This window comes from Peromyscus eremicus, chromosome 3 (genome assembly GCF_949786415.1).
Source record: "Peromyscus eremicus chromosome 3, PerEre_H2_v1, whole genome shotgun sequence".
NCBI classification, from domain to species: domain Eukaryota; kingdom Metazoa; phylum Chordata; class Mammalia; order Rodentia; family Cricetidae; genus Peromyscus; species Peromyscus eremicus.
The window spans coordinates 140,586,049-140,605,384 of record NC_081418.1 but is presented as its reverse complement, the minus strand read 5'-3'; the positions used below and the strand labels follow the sequence as shown (position 1 = coordinate 140,605,384).

General features: G+C 40.1%; 1 protein-coding gene across 2 annotated transcripts; it reads left to right on the top strand.

The window, feature by feature from the left end:
• Positions 1–5,066: 5,066 nt before the first annotated feature.
• On the top strand, positions 5,067–13,247 carry Magohb (mago homolog B, exon junction complex subunit). Of its 2 annotated transcripts, none has more exons than XM_059258690.1 (5): positions 5,067–5,238; positions 8,374–8,432; positions 9,397–9,507; positions 11,884–11,966; positions 12,918–13,247. In XM_059258690.1, exons 1-5 carry the CDS (start codon positions 5,145–5,147, stop codon positions 13,015–13,017), a joined length of 447 nt encoding a protein of 148 aa, XP_059114673.1. In that variant the 5' UTR covers positions 5,067–5,144; the 3' UTR covers positions 13,018–13,247. The 2 variants fall into 2 exon arrangements, with proteins under 2 accessions (XP_059114673.1, XP_059114674.1); XM_059258691.1 differs by lacking the exon at positions 5,067–5,238 and adding an exon at positions 7,811–7,901.
• Positions 13,248–19,336: the final 6,089 nt, after the last annotated feature.

The following is a 19,336-nucleotide window of genomic DNA, read 5'->3' as shown; positions in this document are numbered from 1 at the left end:
CTGTCATACGTTGTGGGAACCAAACTCAGGTTCTCTGTATGTAGTCATAACTATGAGCAATCTCTCTCCAGCTCCATTTCACCATATTAAATGAAGAAAAAGTAGGTTAATAAAATTATTAGTGTACATTAATAGAATTTTCCCAATCTTACTATAACAATTTATAAAATGATTTACCATGCTCAATGAAATAAGACAAACACATAGAAACAAAAACATAGAAGGCCAGAGGATAGCCTATTATCTTCAATTTAGTAGAATGTGCTTGTTTGAATGTAAGTTAAAAGTTATGTTGTGTGTTTAAATTATGTGATATTGTTATATGTTTGTTGTAACAACTCTTTCTCTGTCCTGCCAGCCAGCTCCCAAATAATGACACAGAGACTTATTATTAATTATGAAAGCTCAGCCTTAGCTTAGGCTTGTTTTTACCTAGCTATTAGAACTTAAATTAACCCATTTTTATTAATCTATATTCTGTCACATACTGCCCATCCTGTATCTTCCATGTCTCCTGGCATCTCCTTTGCATGCCTAAATTCATCCCCAGTTCCTCCCTTTGCCTGGAAGTCCTGCCTGTTCTCCCTGCCTAGCTATTGGCTGTTTAGCTTTTTCTTAAACCAATCACAAGGACATATCTTTATACAGTGTAATTAAATACCTCACAACAGTTTGCCTCCCAGCTATTCCAGACCTAATAATGCAATTAAGTCTATCAAATCATGGTAATCAGTGATCCTGCCTGATAACCAGTGGTGTATGTGAATTTGGTGTTTCAGCATGATGGGGATTTATTTGAAACACATTGCTATCAAGTGGCAAAAGACATGCCTAAAATACACAGAGAAACCTAAGATGGAATAAAAGACAAAGGTGAGTGGATGGATAGGGACAGAAATAGATCACCACACTTTGGCTTTTCCTTCTTAAAATGTACCAACTTTAGTATGTTATATTAGACTGTATACTACTATTGCTACACAGATTCATTTTTACTAAAGGAGACAGCTCTGACATTTGATTTTATAAGTATATAAAACCAATTACTGATACAAAATGAAAATACAAGTTTATTACCTGCAGTGTTAATCATGATACGGTTAGAGAGTGTTTCTGAAAATTGGAAGAGGGAATGATTTGGTCCCTTTTTTTTGTTTGTTTGTTTTTTTGAGACAGGGTTTCTCTGTATAGTTTTGGTGCCTGTCCTGGATCTCACTCTGTAGACCATGTAGGCCTTGAACTCATAGAGAGCCGCCTGGCTCTGCTTCCCAAGTGCTGGGATTAAAGGCGTGTGCCACCACCGCCCGGCTTATTTGGTCACTTTCAATAGACAAAAAGATGTAGATGGGGATGGGCAGAGAAGATATGAAAAAGATCCAAAGAAGAGAATTCTATACAAAGAAAAAAAAGAAAAGCCCACCAGAGCATTTAAGACATTAACAGCTCTCAGGAACAATCACATCTAACAAAGGCAGGTTTGTGGTGCACACTTGTAATACCAACAGTTGGTCAGGAGTTTAAGACCAGGATAGGTTACATAGGTGAGTTTAAGGCTGGCTGGAGCCCATGAGACCCTGCATCAACAAAAAACAAACAAAACACAACCTGAAATGAAAGAACTATATGATTGAAGAAACACTTGAGTGGAAATAATTATCAACAAATAGTGTACATTAAACCATCAAGCCTCACTTTCCATTGCAGTCAGGAATGTTTGTTTCCTGATTCAAAACGATTTCACAAGGTGTTGTGAGGCTGACCACAGTGTTGGTTGGCAAAGGCAGAAACAGTCCTTCAGTTTCACATAAGTGATAAAAACATTTATTTTCACACGTAAATTGTGACAATGTAATTACCCTAATTTGGAACCTACAGTAGCTGAGAAAAGAAAACATTCACAATATATTTTTACTACTTCCAGTCCAATTAATGATACCTGGAATTCTTACATAACTGTTCTAACCAACATGAGAAACACTAGCCATGTGTGATATTTAAATGTTAATGTAAGTTAATTAAAATTAAGAATTCTTTTTCCCCAGTCTCACTAGCTGCTGTGGGATAATGCTTTTGTACACTGGTTTAATAAAATGCTGATTGGCCAGTAGCCAGGCAGGAAGTATAGGCAGGATAAACAGATAAGGAGAATTCTGGAAAGAAGAGGAAGGCTGAGGAAGGCTGAGTCAGGAGACGCCAGCCTGCCATCCAGAGAGCAGCAAGTAATGGCACACAGGTAAAGCCACAGAACATGTGGCATTATATAGATGAATAGAAATGGGCTGAGTTTAAATGTAAGAGCTAGTCAGTGGTAGGCCTTAGCTAATGACTGAGCTGTTTTAATTAATATAAACCTCTGTGTGTTTATTTGGGTCTGAGTGGCTGCAGACTGGTTGGGACATAGGAAAACTTTCAGGAACAACTAGCTACACTTAAGAGCTCAGTAAACAAAACACTTTCCCACATCCCTGGTGTCTACCATCTGAGAGTACAAAACACAGTGCTCTGTTACTTTTTAATACTGATCACAATGCAAAAGTTCTTATTTTGGTACTATCCTGACCTACAATATGAAGAGGTAGGTAATATAGTTTTCTATTTTATCTTAAAAACTTGTAGGGTTCTACAGGACCTAAGGCCCCTGAATGAGGCTTTCTGTAGAATTCAGTGAAAGGAATTATAATTGATACTTTCACAGATGCTATGAAACACAGTCCTTAAGTTTCTGTGAATTATTCTTGTAATAAGTCAGGCCCTTCTAGGTTTTAAAACTGAAAGTCTCACATCCTAGAAAACTCCTCAAACCTGGGAAAACTGGAATGGTGAGTCACCTAGTGGTAAGATGTGGTGAATTATGTTTCTAATGTATTTTCCTAAATAGCAGCCTACTATGAGAGTGAGTAAATTTTATAACAATTACATAACTATTCAGATGACTGAAGAGGCTGAGCGGTGGTGGCACACACCTTTAGTCCCAGCACTTGGGAGGCAGAGGCAGGTGGATCTCTGTGAGTTTCAGGCCAGCCCGGTCTGTCTACAAAGCAAGTTCCAGAAAAATTGGGCTTCACAAAAAAACTCTATCTTGGAAAATAAAACAAAACAACAAAAGACAAAACAAAAAGAAAAAACAAGGACCAATGAGAACCTGCCTCAACTTGCCTTGAAAACGACTCCACTTTCTCCAATCCTACATTCTAGTTACTTATTAATTTCAAGTGTAGAAATTGTGGTTTTTGGCTTTCTCCAAACACACACATTCACACCACTGTGCCTTACTTTAGGTCATCCTTTGAATGAAATGCTTGTCTGTACTGCAGGACATTCACAGAATTTGCTCATCAAAAAGCCACTTCAAATAACATACCCTTTATAAGCCTTCTTTAATATTCTTGTTTATAAATTTCTAACTCCACCTACAATAAAACCACTTGCTTTTTTTTTTGTACAGGGATGCTGTATTGCATATATGCTATTTGTAATACTAATTGCTTCCCTGTGCTGATGTTTGCTTTATATGTTTGCATTCTTTTTAGTCCGAAGGTGCAAATAGCTTTATTGCTTTATTGCTAACACCCATCTGTTCTGGCACATAGAGAATTCTTGTTAAAACTCATGTGGCATAGATTTCAAAGCGCATCATACACGCTATTTAATTTTCTCAGTTCTGTGTTTGGCAAAGTTGATTACTGTGTATCTAGTTAGTTAATAATCAAACCCGTGGAGATATAATTAGGTGGTGACAGTGTTGAGAGTGAACTTTCTTAGAATTACTACAGAAGGCTATCAGTCACCAGATAGGATTACTCAGGGTTGGTAACAGAGAGGTGATCAGGATTTGAAAAGTGAACTGTTTGTAAGTTCACTCACATTTTGTGCTCTTCAATACCATGCCACACCAGTGTTCCTTACTTCTCCAATTTAAACTGTTGAGAATTGTGGCTTAGCTCCCCTCCCCCATACACAGGCTACTATCTATTAATCCTTACTGAATGAAGTGACTCACAAATTCCACCATGATTTTCAGTTTCATGTGCTATTTGAACATCAAACTTCCCATCAGGGAGATTCATTTTACTTTGTTTGCTTTCCTATTTAAAACTTTCATTTTTATTTTTTTTATTTGTTTGCTTTCTTAGTCTAGGCTGTTAGCTACTGGACAACTGTGAAGCATTGTTCAAAGGCTTCTGTTAGGACTCAGGAAGATTATATTCCGGTTGCCACGGGAATGTATCTTTACTCACCTCACCATTTACAGGAAGTAGGGCCACACCCCATTTTACAATGTGCTTCAAGATCAGAGATACAATAAGTACAACTTGTAAACCTTAGTTCAAAACCCAGAAAAAGACACACCCATGCCACAGGGCAACCAGAGAGTAAAAGTGGTTTACAATGTTCCTTCCAAGCCCATTGAAAAAAAAAAAAAAAGAAAGGATATTTGTTCATTACTAAGATAAAATGAAATTTGCAGGAAAAAGGATAAAGCTTGTGTATGTGTGTAGTTACATGCTAGTGAGTGTAGGTTATTAAACCAGAAAGGGGACTGGGGACTGGTTAAACAAATGTAGGGCTGAAGGTACAGGATACATTTGACAAGAAAGTGCAAGCAGGTATACCGTGGACAGACGGTTGGAGACAGTAGATGGGGGAAGAGGCTAACCGCAAAGAATATAGAACCCAATAATGAAATCTGGGACTTTATCTGCCATCGTGCTCATGCAAACAACCCTTATTAAACTTGGTGAGTCCCCCCTCAACCCAGACACACGTAAGACATAAAAGGACAGGAGGACTTGTTGGGAAGAGTGGTTCAGCGGGACAAAGGATCAGAGAGTGTAATTAGGTGGAAGTGACTAAAATTCATCATATACGTGAATGAAATCGTCGAAGAATTGAGAGTAAGAAGCAAAGCATATAAAAATCCTTTCAAGAGCGAAAACAATGTGCTGGGGATCTTAGTAAAGCCGCTCCAGTGCAAATCTCTAGTTCTCCTCGGGGTCTTTCACCGGACCCGCAGCTTTCCGGCTTTCAGTCTCCACCGGAGAAGACGCACCCGCCGTGACGCTCTTTACCCGCGCCTCTGACGTCACTGCCCCGCGCCTGCGGCACGTTGGCGCGGCCGTGCAGCGGCTTTACCGAGGGCAAAAATGTCTATGGCGAGTGACTTCTACCTGCGCTACTACGTTGGGCACAAGGGCAAGTTTGGGCACGAGTTTCTGGAGTTCGAGTTTCGGCCGGACGGTGAGCGACGGAGGGGCCGCGAGGGAGGGCGAGCCGCCCGGGGGGTGGGTTTCTTTTCTCTTCTTCTTCCTTTTTATTTTCTTTCTTCGTTATTTCAATTTAATTGTTTAGTTTTAAGACGGGGTCTCGTTCTGTAGTCCAGGCTGACCTCGAGCTCACGATCCTCCTGCTTCAGCCTCCCGGATGCTGGGGTGACAGGTGTGTCACCACGCCCCCGCCTCCCAGGAGGGCTTGAAGGGCTTAGTTCCAACTTAGGAAGAGCTTGCACGTGTAGCATGCTTGGAAAAATTGCTGTAAAGTTATCCAGAAAAGCAGATCCTGCTACCATCAGGAAAGTTGAACATAGAAGAATCGGAAACCTAGAGTGTGTCCTTCCAAGGGCAGTATTAACGGAATTATCAAGTGATGCTTCCGTGGATGCTTGAAATCTTTGGGTGACCTTTCGGCCTACTCACCCATTTACTCTATGTGTGAAGGCTGCTTTGTAGGGGAGGAACCCCCTGACTAAACAGGAGTGTGATGTGTGTTAGGCATTGAAGTACAGTTCTTCACCATCTTCGTCAAAATACATGGATGGATGATGGCCAGTTAAGGCAGAGTCAGCCGAAAAAGCTTCCTAGAAGCTCTTTTCCTGTTGCATCTTAGGTGGTCAGCCCTGTTAAGAAGAAGCTGAATATCTCCTTCTGAGCCACTGGCTGTCAGAACACATTGAAGCGGACAATGAACACAAGCTCTGTATTTCTACGAGAAGCAAACGAAGTAGCTGCCGATGCTCTGGGTGAAGAGTGGAAGGGTTGTGTGATCCCATTCATTGGTGGGAATGACAGATTAGGTTTTCCCAACGAAACAAGGCTTCTTGACCCACTGCACAGTGTGCCTGCTGCTGAGTAAGGGGCATACTTGCTGTAGACCAAGGAGAGCTGGGGAGAGGAAGCACAAGTCTTTTCTGGACACATTGGGGATGCCAAGTGGTTATTGTTTTTTTGGTTTTTGTTTTGTTGTTCTTGGTTTTTTTTTTTTTTTGTTTTTTTTTTTAAAGGATATTCCTGGACTGACAGCTATCAGAATCCTGAGGCTTTTCAGTCTCTCTAAGGAAGATGATATCTACCACTATGTTGTCAGAAAGCTCTTCAACAAAGATGGTAGGAAGTCCAGGACCAAAGCACCCAAGGTTCCCAACTCCGACTTACTGTTCTGAAGAAACAATATACTAAGTAAAATGAAGAGGCTGCAGGATATACTAAACTTTTGGCATAGAGAATGAAGGAAGCCAAAAACCAAACCAAACCAAAACACCAAGACCAGATTTCCAAGAGATGTAGGCTGTCCTTGCAAAGAGCTTCTACTTTTAAGTCTGAGTCCAGTAAAGAATAAGTTAATAATCAGAACTTGAAAAAAGAAAAAAAAAAAGCTTCCCCTAAGCCAGGTGTAGTGGTTTATGCTTTTAATCCCAGCACTTGGAGGCAGAGGCAGGCAGATTTCAGTTCGAGGCCAGCCAGGGTTACACAGAGAAACTCTGTCTCTAAAAACAAAACAACCACCCCCAAAAGCCTCCCCCTAACCCCCAAAACAAACCAAGCCAAAACAAAACAAAAAACCCCAAAACAAAAAAAAAAAAAAAAAAAGAAAAGAAAAGAAAAGAAAAAGGAGTTTCCCTTAGAAGATGAGACACTAGAGATCAAAAAGAAAAACTTTCTTGTCTTCTCGGGGAGAGAAACACCAGAGAGGAGCAGAATGAGCAGGAGTCTGTTGAAGTACTGGGCAGTACTTAAGTGCCAAAGCTGAAGGTGTTACTTGAGATGCAGACATTTAACTGAGCGTATGACTGTGTGGACTTTAATGAAGTGGTATATGCATGTTTTGGACAAGGGTCTTTGAAAGGAGAGTTATGAGAGGATCATGTATTCAAAAGGTATCAAACATTTAGGAAGAATTCAAGGTTGCTATGGCCCTGCAGTTGTTTAGAAACTTAACTTTACCCTTGTTCTCCAAATGTTGTTTGGAGCAAACTTACTTTGTTTTTGTTGTTGTGCTAGTGGGTTTTGTTTTTGTTTTTTATTTTGACTTTTTATTTATTTCTTTTGTAATTCTGTTCTCAGTCCCCTTGCCTGTGCATGCCATGTAGCTTGTCCTTATCACCCTGAGTCACATAAATGAAGAACAACACTGTCTTTAGGAAATTTTATGTGTGGATTGGTTCTCATGCACCTTTGCCACTGAATCATTCCACTTACATGAGAAATGATGACTCACTAAATGGGGTACACCCCAGTACGGTAACCTAAAATATAGCAGATGAGAAGGACATCACAGATGTATCTGAGCACCTGACTGACTAACCATGCAGGGAAGCACGCACTGGAGGCCTCAGAGGTCATGGCAGATGGATTGAAATAAATCAGCCAACAAACTGACAGTTTACGTAGTTTGTATGCTTCCGAGTTGTAATTTTTAAATTTTTCGTTATCTTAACTATATACATGAATTTGAAGAAGAACAATTAGGAGAACATTTTTGAATAATAGAGAAAGTGTGGATGCAAAGGAGACCTCTGGAGACTTGTGTGACCCTGAGCAAGTTGTTTAACTTGATTTTATCTCCTGTGAACAGGTGAGAAAGTGAAACCTGCTCTTAGAATTCCTTTAGAGACCAGATGAAATGTTGTGAGTACTGCATTTAGCACCAACACGTCACACTTGAAAAGAATATTTAGTGTTTTGTCACAGTCACATTTAGTTCAGGGGCTAGATTAAGAAAATAAACATGTTGTTGTGCACAACTTTAATCCCAGCATTCAGGACACAGAGGCAGGAGGATAGATCCCTGTGTGTTCAAGGCCACCAACCTGACTATACAATGAGATCTTGTGTTGGCTCAGAAAGAGGGAGAGAGAGAGAGAGAGAGAGAGAGAGAGAGAGAGAGAGAGAGAGAGAGAGCGAGCTCCTGCCTTAACAAACCTGACCCATTGTATGTCGAAGGTATGGAACATTTTAAAGTTTGCTAGCTGACTTATATTTATTGAGTTTTTAGCCTTGATCTTACATGAGGAAAGTAGATTTACTAGTAAAAATGGGAATATGAAATTGTCTTTACCTTTAACATTGTTCATGGTATTCTTTCTTTCTCTCCACACAGGAAAGCTTAGATATGCCAACAACAGCAATTATAAAAATGACGTGATGATCAGAAAAGAGGTATGTTCTCTTCTCTCTCTCTCTTTTTTTTCTTTTTCTTTTCTTTTGAGACAAGGTCTCACTTTGTAGTCTTAGCTGTTCTGGAATTCACAGTGTAGAACAGGCTGGCCTTGAACTCAGAGAGATCCACCTGCCTCTAGCTAAGTTCTTTTCAAATGTCTAAATTTTTACATTTTGTTTATTTATCTTGTCTGTGTTGATGAAAGTATTTCAAAGGCTCTGTTTCAATGAAGAAGCCAATTTATAGATGGAAAGATTTCTATGTTAATTACATGTGATTATAGCATTTAAACTTTTTTTTAACGTGTGTGTGTGTGTGTGTGTGTGTGTGTGTGTGTGTGTGTGTGTGTGTATGTGTATTGGATACACATGTAACATGGTATGCATGTGTGGAAATCAAAAACCAGCTGGTAGCAGTTGGTTTTCTCCTACTATGTCGGTTCTAGGGATTGAACTCAGGTCTTTAGTCTTGACTGAGTTTACCCACTGAGCCATCTTGGTGATTCTCATTTTAGCATTTTTTTTAAACAATCAAGTTGAATATGTATAACCTTATATCATTTAATTCATTTTGTGAAGCATGATTTTTAAACAAAAGGCTTGGAAGTGTGGACTGGGCTCAGCGTGCTGGCCCCTGTGTACTTGTGTTGTGTCCTCACGCTGTAGCCCTTACGTTGCTCCGTTAACTGTGAGCAACGGGAGTGTCCCCACTACACCGGCCGACTCTGGGGCCTAAAGCAGCTGGAGTGAGAAGAGGGAACAGTGTGTGTTAAAGGGTGAGAGAGCAGGGGAAAAAGTTTGTGAGAAGGATGAATTTTAATTCTGCAGCTTTGGAATCAAATTAAATTGTTCGTTCCTGTTGTGTTTGAATGTTTAGGGTTTGTAGCTTTCTTTTATTGTATATCTCACTGAACTGTGGGAAGACAGATGGGTGTTATAAGATTTCATTGTAATTGATTTTCAGGCCTATGTTCACAAGAGTGTCATGGAAGAACTGAAGAGAATTATTGACGACAGTGAAATTACAAAAGAGGATGACGCTTTGTGGCCACCGCCTGACAGGGTTGGCCGGCAGGTCTGTGGACTGTGGTCTTTAAGTGGATAGATCAGAGTTGATAATATAATTACTGTGCTTTATCAATATATTCATGATGGTTTCTTATTGAAGCTTTGCTTATATAACTTCATTTTCTTTTTAAATTCTTTTTTGTGGTACTAGAAATTGAACTCCAGATTCATCTGTGCTAGGCAAGCAAACACTCCATCAGGTTACAGCTCCAGCTCTTACTGAGCTTGATTTTCTTTGCTGTCTCCACCTAGTAGAGGAGTTAGCACTTAGCTCTAATTTAGACATCCTTTCTCCAGCCTGTCCAGCTAAAGTTAGGGTATTTTGACACTGTTATGAATTATTAATTGTAAGTTAGCTGTGTTGTTAATTATTTCTATTATAAATAGGTACAACATTGCTAGCTAAATTTGAGAGTTAGTTCTTAAGTTAGTATATTTTGACACTGCTATAAATTATTTTTTGTAAATTAGATGTTATTGTTAATTATTTCTATTGTAAATAAATACATTGCTAGCTAAATTTGAGAGTTAGTTCTGATCACTGAGTAAGGCAATTCACTTTCTCCAATTTTTTATCTTTCAGAATTTGTATATTTGAATGCCCCAGAAAAAGTCTTGATTGTATTTGCCTGTTATATTCCCTTCAAAATACTTGATATTTCTCAAAGTGCTCCCAAAGAACTCTGCAGGCCCAATTTCACTCTGTATGAAGACAGTTTGGTTTCTGAATTTGGTCTTTTCAACTCTCAGAGAAATGAAATATAAGGCCTCGGAGAAAGAAATATTTAATTTCATTTTTGTGTGTTCCTAAGGATTATACTGTATATCAGCCACTTTCTTTGATGAGAAGAAATGTAGAGAGATCAAATACATGCTGAAAGTGGGCAGTAATGTAACTGTTGTGTGGCAAGAGCACGGTGTAGAGTATGGTGTGGGGCAATAGAGGTGGTGGTCTGTGTCCTGTGGGAACCTGAGTCATGGTAATTAACACCACTAGTTAGCGCAATAGTTACTGGGTGTCTGTGTCTACAAAACACCCAGATATTTTAAAATTATTAAACCTGCTCCTACAGTGGTGATATGACATCTAGACTTGACTGTGTTTATAAATTGATATACTTCTTTTAGAGGATGGTTTTGTAATGTACTTTAGAAAATGCCAATATTTTCCATTTATTTTTCCCTTAGTAATCTCATTTCTGAACCACCAGTTCTAGGAAAATAACTGCAGCTACAGAGAAGATTTCATTAGATATAAAACTGTGTTCCATCGTCTGGGGAGAGCCAGTGCTTGTATCTGTGCACTGGTGATGTGTTCTCATGAGAGGGTAGCAGGCATGCTCCAGAAACTGCCACTGGATAATTGAAGCAAGAATTTTGTGATTATTAGAGATTCTTAGCTAATTCTCAGTTTGCTGTATCTCATGAAGTGTGTAGTTAGGCTTTTTGATTAAATAGCTGTGACTGTCTATTAGCATCTGCTTGATAATTTAGTGTAAAAATTCTTTAAACATACAGCCCCTTCATTAGCTTTAGATTTCTGGGTAAGCAGTACAGATAAAATTTGTATGATGATAATGGTACTGGAGCAACCACATTACACTGTATAAGTTCTAGGTTTCATTGAATTTCAGAGGGTATTAGTCTGTAAGTGGGAGCATTACTATTGTACATTACTCCTGGCTATTGATATCATTGTCTGTTCTGTACTTGATGAGGTTAAGATTGTACATTTGTGAAATAGGCCTAACGAAGACTATACTCTTGGAAAGGTGTTTTAGGGACTATGGAAAATGTAAAGTCCCAGCAGTCGGGCCTGATATGTGGCAGATACCCAAATGTCCTATATTTATTTATAAAAACTTACAGAAAGGGAAAATGCATTTTGTGATATTTTAAATGGGTTTGTATTTATATAATCATTTCTATAACATATGCTTTAAAGTGACAGTGCTCATGTTTAGCAACATCATAAGAAACATTTCTGTGTCATTTTGTTTGAGCTCCTTTTTATGATGGCTCTGGAAAGCAGTTCTGGCTTGGTCCTGAAATTGAGGCTAGTGCTCATGTGTGGTCAGTGAGGCTTTATTAAGAGAATTTGGTCTAGCAGATTAAATTTCTTTTGGTTTTTGGAGAGAGTCTCCCCAGGCTGGTGTGGAACTTTCTCTGTAGACGAGGCTGACCTTGGACTTGAGACAGTCCTTCTGCCTTGCTTCCTGCGTGCTGGGATTATAAGCACGTGCCACCATGCTTGGCTGAGATTCAATTTCTTTTCTCCTCTATCACGTTCTAGAAAGTTTACACTTCTTTGTAGCACGAACACAGGTATCTCTGGGATAGACTTTTTAAATTTATGCCATTTCTCTGCTCTTTTTGTTTCCAGGAACTTGAGATTGTAATTGGGGATGAACATATTTCTTTTACCACATCAAAAATAGGTTCTCTGATTGATGTAAACCAGTCAAAGTAAGTATATTAAAGTGTTGCCTGAGCTGGTGTAACTCATTAACAAGGCTCGTGTCAGTACTGTGGTCTGCTAGACAAGGTGCTTTAGTAATCTCAGGCCATAGGGACTTCTAAGTAATTAAACACTTGTTATCTTGTCTGTCAGAGAAGTTAACAGCGTATTTCATTAAGTACTCAGTTCAGCAGTGTGCATAATAATGCCTGATTTTTGTTGGTCATTTTATATTAAAAAGTCTGGTTGTAATGTCACAAAATGTAAACGAAGATAATTGTGGATTGATCAGCTTCATTGGGACCATATTATATCATATTTCCCCTTGGATTTAGCACTTGAAAAAAAAAAACAGTAGGCATGTGTATGAGCCACCTTTGTGTCCTTAGATTCTTTGCAGCATATACTGAAGCTTTGCTGGTGTGAATCATTGAGTCATTTCTTCATGCTCCTTTCCTTAAAACGTCCCCATATGGCTTCCATTGCTTCATGTTGCCCTAAATCTTAACTTGCTTGAGTATAAGCTTGCATGAGAACCTTGTTTTGTCTTTAGAGTTAGAGTAGTGCCCAGCACATAGTAGGTGCTTCAAATAAGTATTAAAAAGAATGAATGTACAATAATAACTGGGCACCCGTGTTCATGAAGAACAACTGGATGCTTAAACCTATAAATGTGCTCCTACAGTTGGTGAGGACGTGGCCTGCGTACTCTACTGGGTTTGTACATGCATTGCCTCTGTTTAGAGAGCAATGAGTCCTGGTGAACTGCATTCCTCTGTACAGGAAGATAAGTGAATTAATTGTCCAGTTTGTTCACTGTAGTTGTCGGCAAGTGGCCCTTTCCCTAGTTCCATAAGCTTAATTGGTACAAGTGGTTTGTTTTGTTTTAGGAAATTATAAGATTATGTTTCATAGAAAACAAAAGGTAACTTTTATTTATTTATGTTTTTTAATTTTAGGGATCCTGAAGGCCTCCGTGTATTTTACTACTTGGTGCAGGACTTGAAATGCTTAGTGTTCAGTCTCATTGGACTACATTTCAAGATTAAGCCAATTTGAATTGGATACTTTTGAGATTATTTATATATTTAATTAAAGGAGGGTTTTTTAATTGACACTTTTGGGATTTTTTATTAATGTGATACTTTTGTATATAAACTTAATATGTGAAATATGGTTTTCCTTTCTTGGGTCCATGTGGGCTAGACAGCCCCTATATGCAATTGATTCTGTACATAAAAGCCACTTTTTGTTGAAATTTTGCTCTAATAAAATGTATTAAAAGCCTAGATGTGGAGTCGTGTTTTTTTTTGTTTGTTTGTTTTTTTTGTTTGTTTGTTTGGTTTTTTTTGGCAGCTGAATCAGTGACTTGCTTTAAGAATGGTAAGTTGTTCTGGTTGGTAGAGCTTTGAGCAGAGGCCGCTCATCTGGAAATACATGGCCAAATCCCAGCTATGGAAGATACCATAGAATAGAGTCAATCTTCTGCTTCTGTACTTCATAGGATTTACCTTTGTGACACTAAGGTTGTTTTCAGAGGTTCGAGATTTTTTTTTTTTTACATTATCACATGGGTTCACATGAAATATTTTCCTAAGTTGTTGAAAGGGCATAGTCAGAACCCTACATTTCACCTATCTTATTATGCCCTTATTCTTATGTGTGTGTGCACACATATGTAGGAGCTGAGTTGAAGCTTTACAAAGTTATATGAAATTCTGTTTTAACCATCTATAGTGTGCATGTCTATTGTTAGACTTACTGGAAACAGGTCATTCATGTTTCCCAGGTCCTTTGAACTTTCTACAATTCATCTCTCATTATCTCTGCTAACACTGCTGCTGGTGTCCTCCTCTTCCTCCTGCATGGTCTCAGCTGACAGATATCTGCCTGCCTCTGCCTCCTGAGTTCAAGGACTAAAGGTGTGTACCACCATGATGGCCAGAGCATAATCCCAGCGCTAGGAAAAAGATGCGGAAGGGTCAGGAGTTCAATGCCTATCTTGGCAGTATAGTTAATTCTAGACTTGCTTAGGCCTCATGAAACCCTATCTCTAAAGAAGAATGCTTTAGGAGAGACGAGCTGAACTTACAGACTCCCTTAATGATGAGCAGTAGAGCTGGGGGCCTGATCACAGTTTTCAGTGTGTACATGGCCTCAGTTCTCTGAACTGATGTGGAAAGAACATGGACTGAAGAAGTGAAACTTAGTTGTGGATCAGTACTTAACTGTTTTCTCTTTCAAACTTTTTGTTTGTTTTGCTTGTTTGGGTATTCACTTGCATGCATATTTGTGCACCTACACATGTGCCTGGTGCCTACAGAGGCCAGAAGAAGATGTTGGAACCCTTAGGACTGGAATTATCCCCATGTGGGTGCTCAGATCCAAACTCAGGTCCTCTGGAAGAGTAGCCGGTGCTCTTAGCCACTGAGTCATCTCTCTCTAGCCCTCGTTTTTTCTTGGGACCTTTAAGTGGATTTTATTCCTGAGTGACACAGAGCCCAAATATCCACCTGAAACCCTTCCTAGGGTTCCCTTTTATCACTGAGTTTCTGAAGCATCTTTCTCATTTCTTCACTCTCAGTGCTTGAGGCTCAGCAAGGACTATACGAGTAGGTATGATAATGCAGAGCTTTAGACAGGTGTGATTGTAAATGCTAGGACACATGAGGTGGTTTAGGGTACAGGAAATCTTAAAATAGAGCTCTTTTTGTTTTTGTTGAGAGCTGTGAAGTTTACCATATTTCACTGTTGTGAAAGGTTCACTGCAAGGCAGAAATACCAAGAGGTGTGAAGCTGGCCAGGACCAGCCAGTCCTCCCAGTGAAGACAGTGAGTCAGCCCATCCTTCCCTGTGGGCTGGTGGCTACTGCAGGTGTCCCTCACTTCAGCCTGGGGCAGGAAGAACAGCTTGCGGCTGTGCCACAGAGGTCTGAGGGTCTCACTAGAAGGTTTGAATGTGTGATGAGAATTGCATCTCTCTCAACCTAACAGGACAGGCAGTTGAGCTTTCACAGAGGCTATTACAGCAAAGAAGCCAGAGAAATGAATATATATTTGTGTGCATTGGTGTTTTGCCTGCATGTATGTTTGTGTGAGGGCGCCAGATCTTGGAGTTACAGACAGCTGTTAGCTGCCATGTGGGTACTGGGAATTGAACCTGGGTCCTCTGGAAGAGCAGTTAGTGTTCTTATTTACCAACCCATCTCTCCAGCCCTGAATGGAGCTTTTGTTGGTTTTGTGGTTTCTTTTGTTGTTGTTTGTTTTTTCACACACACACACAAAATGAATTTAGAAGACAAAATTCAAGAAAATAAAAAATTTCTTTAAAATTTTCACCTTTCTGTTTTCACATTTCTTTTTTTATTCTGGTCATGTGAAGTTCAGTATTTCCTGTTTTGTGCTGTGCTTTGGTCAAAAATCCACAATGGGAGTGTCAGTCCATTCCCTCTGAAGTGACTTTCTTCCATTGCTAATTAATTAAGCTCATTATCAGTTTAGCGTTTTCTGGAAATTCAGAACTTAATTATATAGAGCTCAGAGGAAGCTACTGCTCTTTGGCTTTTCAGTTATTGACATCCCCCTCTCTCTGTCCACAACCAAAAAAAATTTCCACTCTGTGTTCAGTTTTTGTTGGCTACCGTCTTTTATTACGCCCTGGTAGGCAGCCCACATCCTGTTCATGCTTTGGTCATGGTGATGAACAAAACAGGTCTAGAGTTCTTGCTCACAGACTTTGCATGATGTTAGAAGAGGCCAACCATATGTAGAAAGCACAAAGAAGCGTGTCCTGCACTTGCTTAGCCTCCGTGGTAAAGATGACTTCCTCTCAGCAGAGATAAGGATGTAAACAGAACCATCAGTGTTTCCATGAGCAGTGTGATATACCCCCCCTCCTGATCTGGGGTTACAATGTGAATTTTCTAGAGCAGCACTGGCTCACTGTGTAGCTCTCTCAGTTCCTCATTTTGGTTCATAAACTCTCCCCATCCTGTTCTTCCAAACATTAGCACTCTTTGACAAGGTTGGGTAGAAAACCCAGCTCATCCTGTGTCTTAGAGAAGTTTCTGCAGGCTAGCAATCTTTAAAATAAAGTTATATTGAAATCTATGAGCTTTTTAAAAAATTATTTTTTTTCTTTTTTTTCACTTTTTAAAATTTATTTTTCTATTATCAGCTTGATACAGTATAAATTCTTATCCTAATTGTGAAATGTTTCATTGAGGCTTTCCCAGTAATTGAGTAAACCCAAAACTTATTATAAGCCACAGTAATCCTAGGGTCCCCCCTGCTATATAGCCTCCCTGGTTCTGTGAGTTGCAGTCTGATTGTTCTTTGCTTTATATCTAGAATCCACTTATAAGTGAGTACATACCATGTTTGTCTTTCTGGGTTTGGGTTACCTCACTCAGGATGATTTTTTTTAGTTCCATCCATTTGCCTGCAAATTTCATGCTGTCATTGTTTTTCTCTGCTGAGTAGTACTCCATTGTGTATATGTACCACATTTTCTTAATCCATTCTTCAGTTGAAGGGCATCTAGGTTGTTTCCAGGTTCTGGCTATTACAAACAATGCTGCTATGAACATAGCTGAGCATGTGCCCTTGTGGTATGATTGAGCATTCCTTGGGTATATGCCCAAGAGTGGTATGGCTGGGTTATTTTTTTTAATGTGCATTGGTGTTTTGCCTGCATGTATGTTTGTGTGAGGGTGCCAGATCTTGGAGTTACAGACAGCTGTTAGCTGCCATGTGGGTCCTTTTGGAAGAGCAGTTAGTGCTCTTAACTACCAACCCATCTCTCCAGCCCTGACATCTAAGAGTTTTTGTCTCTATAATTCCTGATTGCATTTTTTTTTGCAGTTATTCCAACCCTGGGAAGTAGGTGACACACTCCACGCTGAAAAAAGAATCTTTATGATTCAATGTTTTGCTCAAATTTATATGGTAAGGAAAGATTAGAGTCTTGGACTTTAAATATAATGTTTAATGTTGAATGAAAGTTTACCATTCATTTCCAAGGTTATGATTAAAAACTTTATTTGTGAAGCTGGGCCTGATGGCTCACACCCCTCATTCCAGCACTTGGGAGGCAGGCAGGGGAGTCCCAGGCAAACCTGGTGTACACAGTGAATTCCAGGCCAGCCAAGTATACGTTGGTGAGACCTTGCCTCAAACAAAACAAAACAGAAATATATTTGTATCTCTTATTAGATCTTCACAGCAATCCTGAAGAGAAATTGCATTTTTGTTTTGCTGTGGTCAAAGACTTTGTGAGTGATCAGACTTACCTGAAGTCATAAGAGCTTGTTAATGTTTCCACTCATGTCTCCCCATGTACCAAATTCATGCTTTGTGTCTAGCTAAAACCAAGGCTCTTCTAAGTCCACATTGTAACCATATTCTGTGTATTGGGTAAGGCTTTATTTATAGGTCGAGAGTTAGTTACGAGTTGTCCTTAAGTAAATCATCTGACTTCTTCACAGCCTTTCCTTGTGGAAAGCTGAGACAACACAAGCATCTGCCACATGGGGACAGAGTGTCTGCCACGTTCTCCAGCACTGCTGCTCCTGCACCCCCACTTACCTTCTCCTCCAAGCATTACTTTCTTAAATCTTGTTTCTTTCATTCCTTGATTTTGGTGGTGGTGGTGGTGGTGTTTGTGTGTGTGTGTGTGTGTGTGTTGTTTGTTGGTTTTTACTCTTGGCTCTTTTGGGGGCCTGCCACCCAGTTCCCAAATAAATCACATAGAGCCTTTTTGTTTGTTTGTTTGTTTTTTTTGAGACAAGGTTTCTCTGCGTAGTTTTGGTGACTGTCCTTGATCTCACTCTGTAGACCAGGCTGTCCTCGAACAGAGATCTGCCTGGCTCTGCCTCCTGAGTGCTGGGATTAAAGGCGTGCACTACCACCACCCGGCCGGCTTATTCTTTCTTATGAATGCCTGGCTTTAGCCTGGCTTGTTTCTTGCCAGCTTTTCTTGACTTAAATTACCCTGTGGTGATATATTATGTACCCTAATAAAATTTGCCTGAGGATTAGAGAACAGAACAAGCCACTAGATTAAATATAGATGCCAGGCAGTGGTGGCACACACCTTTTTTTTTTTTTTTTTTTTTTTTTTGGTTTTTCGAGACAGGGTTTCTCTGTGTAGCTTTGCGCCTTTCCTGGAACTCACTTGGTAGCCCAGGCTGACCTCGAACTCACAGAGATCCACCTGGCTCTGCCTCCCAAGTGCTGGGATTAAAGGCGTGCGCCACCACCGCCTGGTGGTGGCACATACCTTTAATCCCAGTACTGGGAAGCACACATGCCTTTAGTCCCAGGAAGTGATGGCTGGGCAGAGAAAGATATATAAGGCGTAAGGAGACAGGAACTAAAGACTTTTCGGCAGAAGCTTCTCTTTCAGGTAGAGGCTTTTTCAGCTGAAGTCTTTTTAGCTAAGGAAGCTCATTCGGCTAGAGGCCTATTGGCTGAGACCTTTTCAGGCTGAGGAGTTGGAGAGGTGAGACGTGGCAGTGGCTTGTTCCTTTGTCTCTCTGATCTTTCAGCATTTACCCCAATATCAGGCTCTGAGTTTTTTTAAATTATAAGACCATTTAGCAATTCGTGTTATATATCCTGTCTACCTTTTGCCTCTGTCTTTTTTCTCTATTCTGTATATCTTTTTTTTTTAATTTTTATTTTGCAATACAATTCAGTTCTACATATCAGCCACAGATTCCCTTGTTCTCCCCCCTCCCCCCTCCCCTTCCCCCCAGCCCGCCCCCCATTCCAGTTTCCTCCAGGGCAAAGCCTTCCCCACAGACTGAGATCAACCTGGTGGACTCAGTCCAGGTAGGTCCAGTCCCCTCCTCCCAGGCCGAGCCAAGGGACCCTGCATAGGCCCCAGGTTTCAAACAGCCGACTCATGCAGTGAGCACAGGACCCGGTGCCACTGCCTGGATGCCTCCCAAACAGATCAGGCCAATCAACTGTCTCGCCCACTCAGAGGGCCTGATCCAGTTGGTGACCCCTCAGCCATTGGTTCATATTTCATGTGTTTCCGTTTGTTTGGCTATTTGTCTCTGTGCTTTATCCGACCTTGGTCTCAACAATTCTCGCTCATATAAACCTTCCTCATTCTCATTAATTGGACTCCCAGAGATCCACCTGGGGCCTAGTCATGGATCTCTGCATCCAGATCCCTCAGTAGTTGGATGAGGTTTCTAGCACGACAATTAGGGTGTTTGGCCATCCCATCACCTAGATGCCCTTCAACTGAAGAATGGATAAACAAAATGTGGTACATATACACAACGGAATACTACTCAGCAGAGAAAAACAATGACATCATGAGGTTTGCAGACAAATGGATGGATCTAGAAAAAATCATCCTGAGT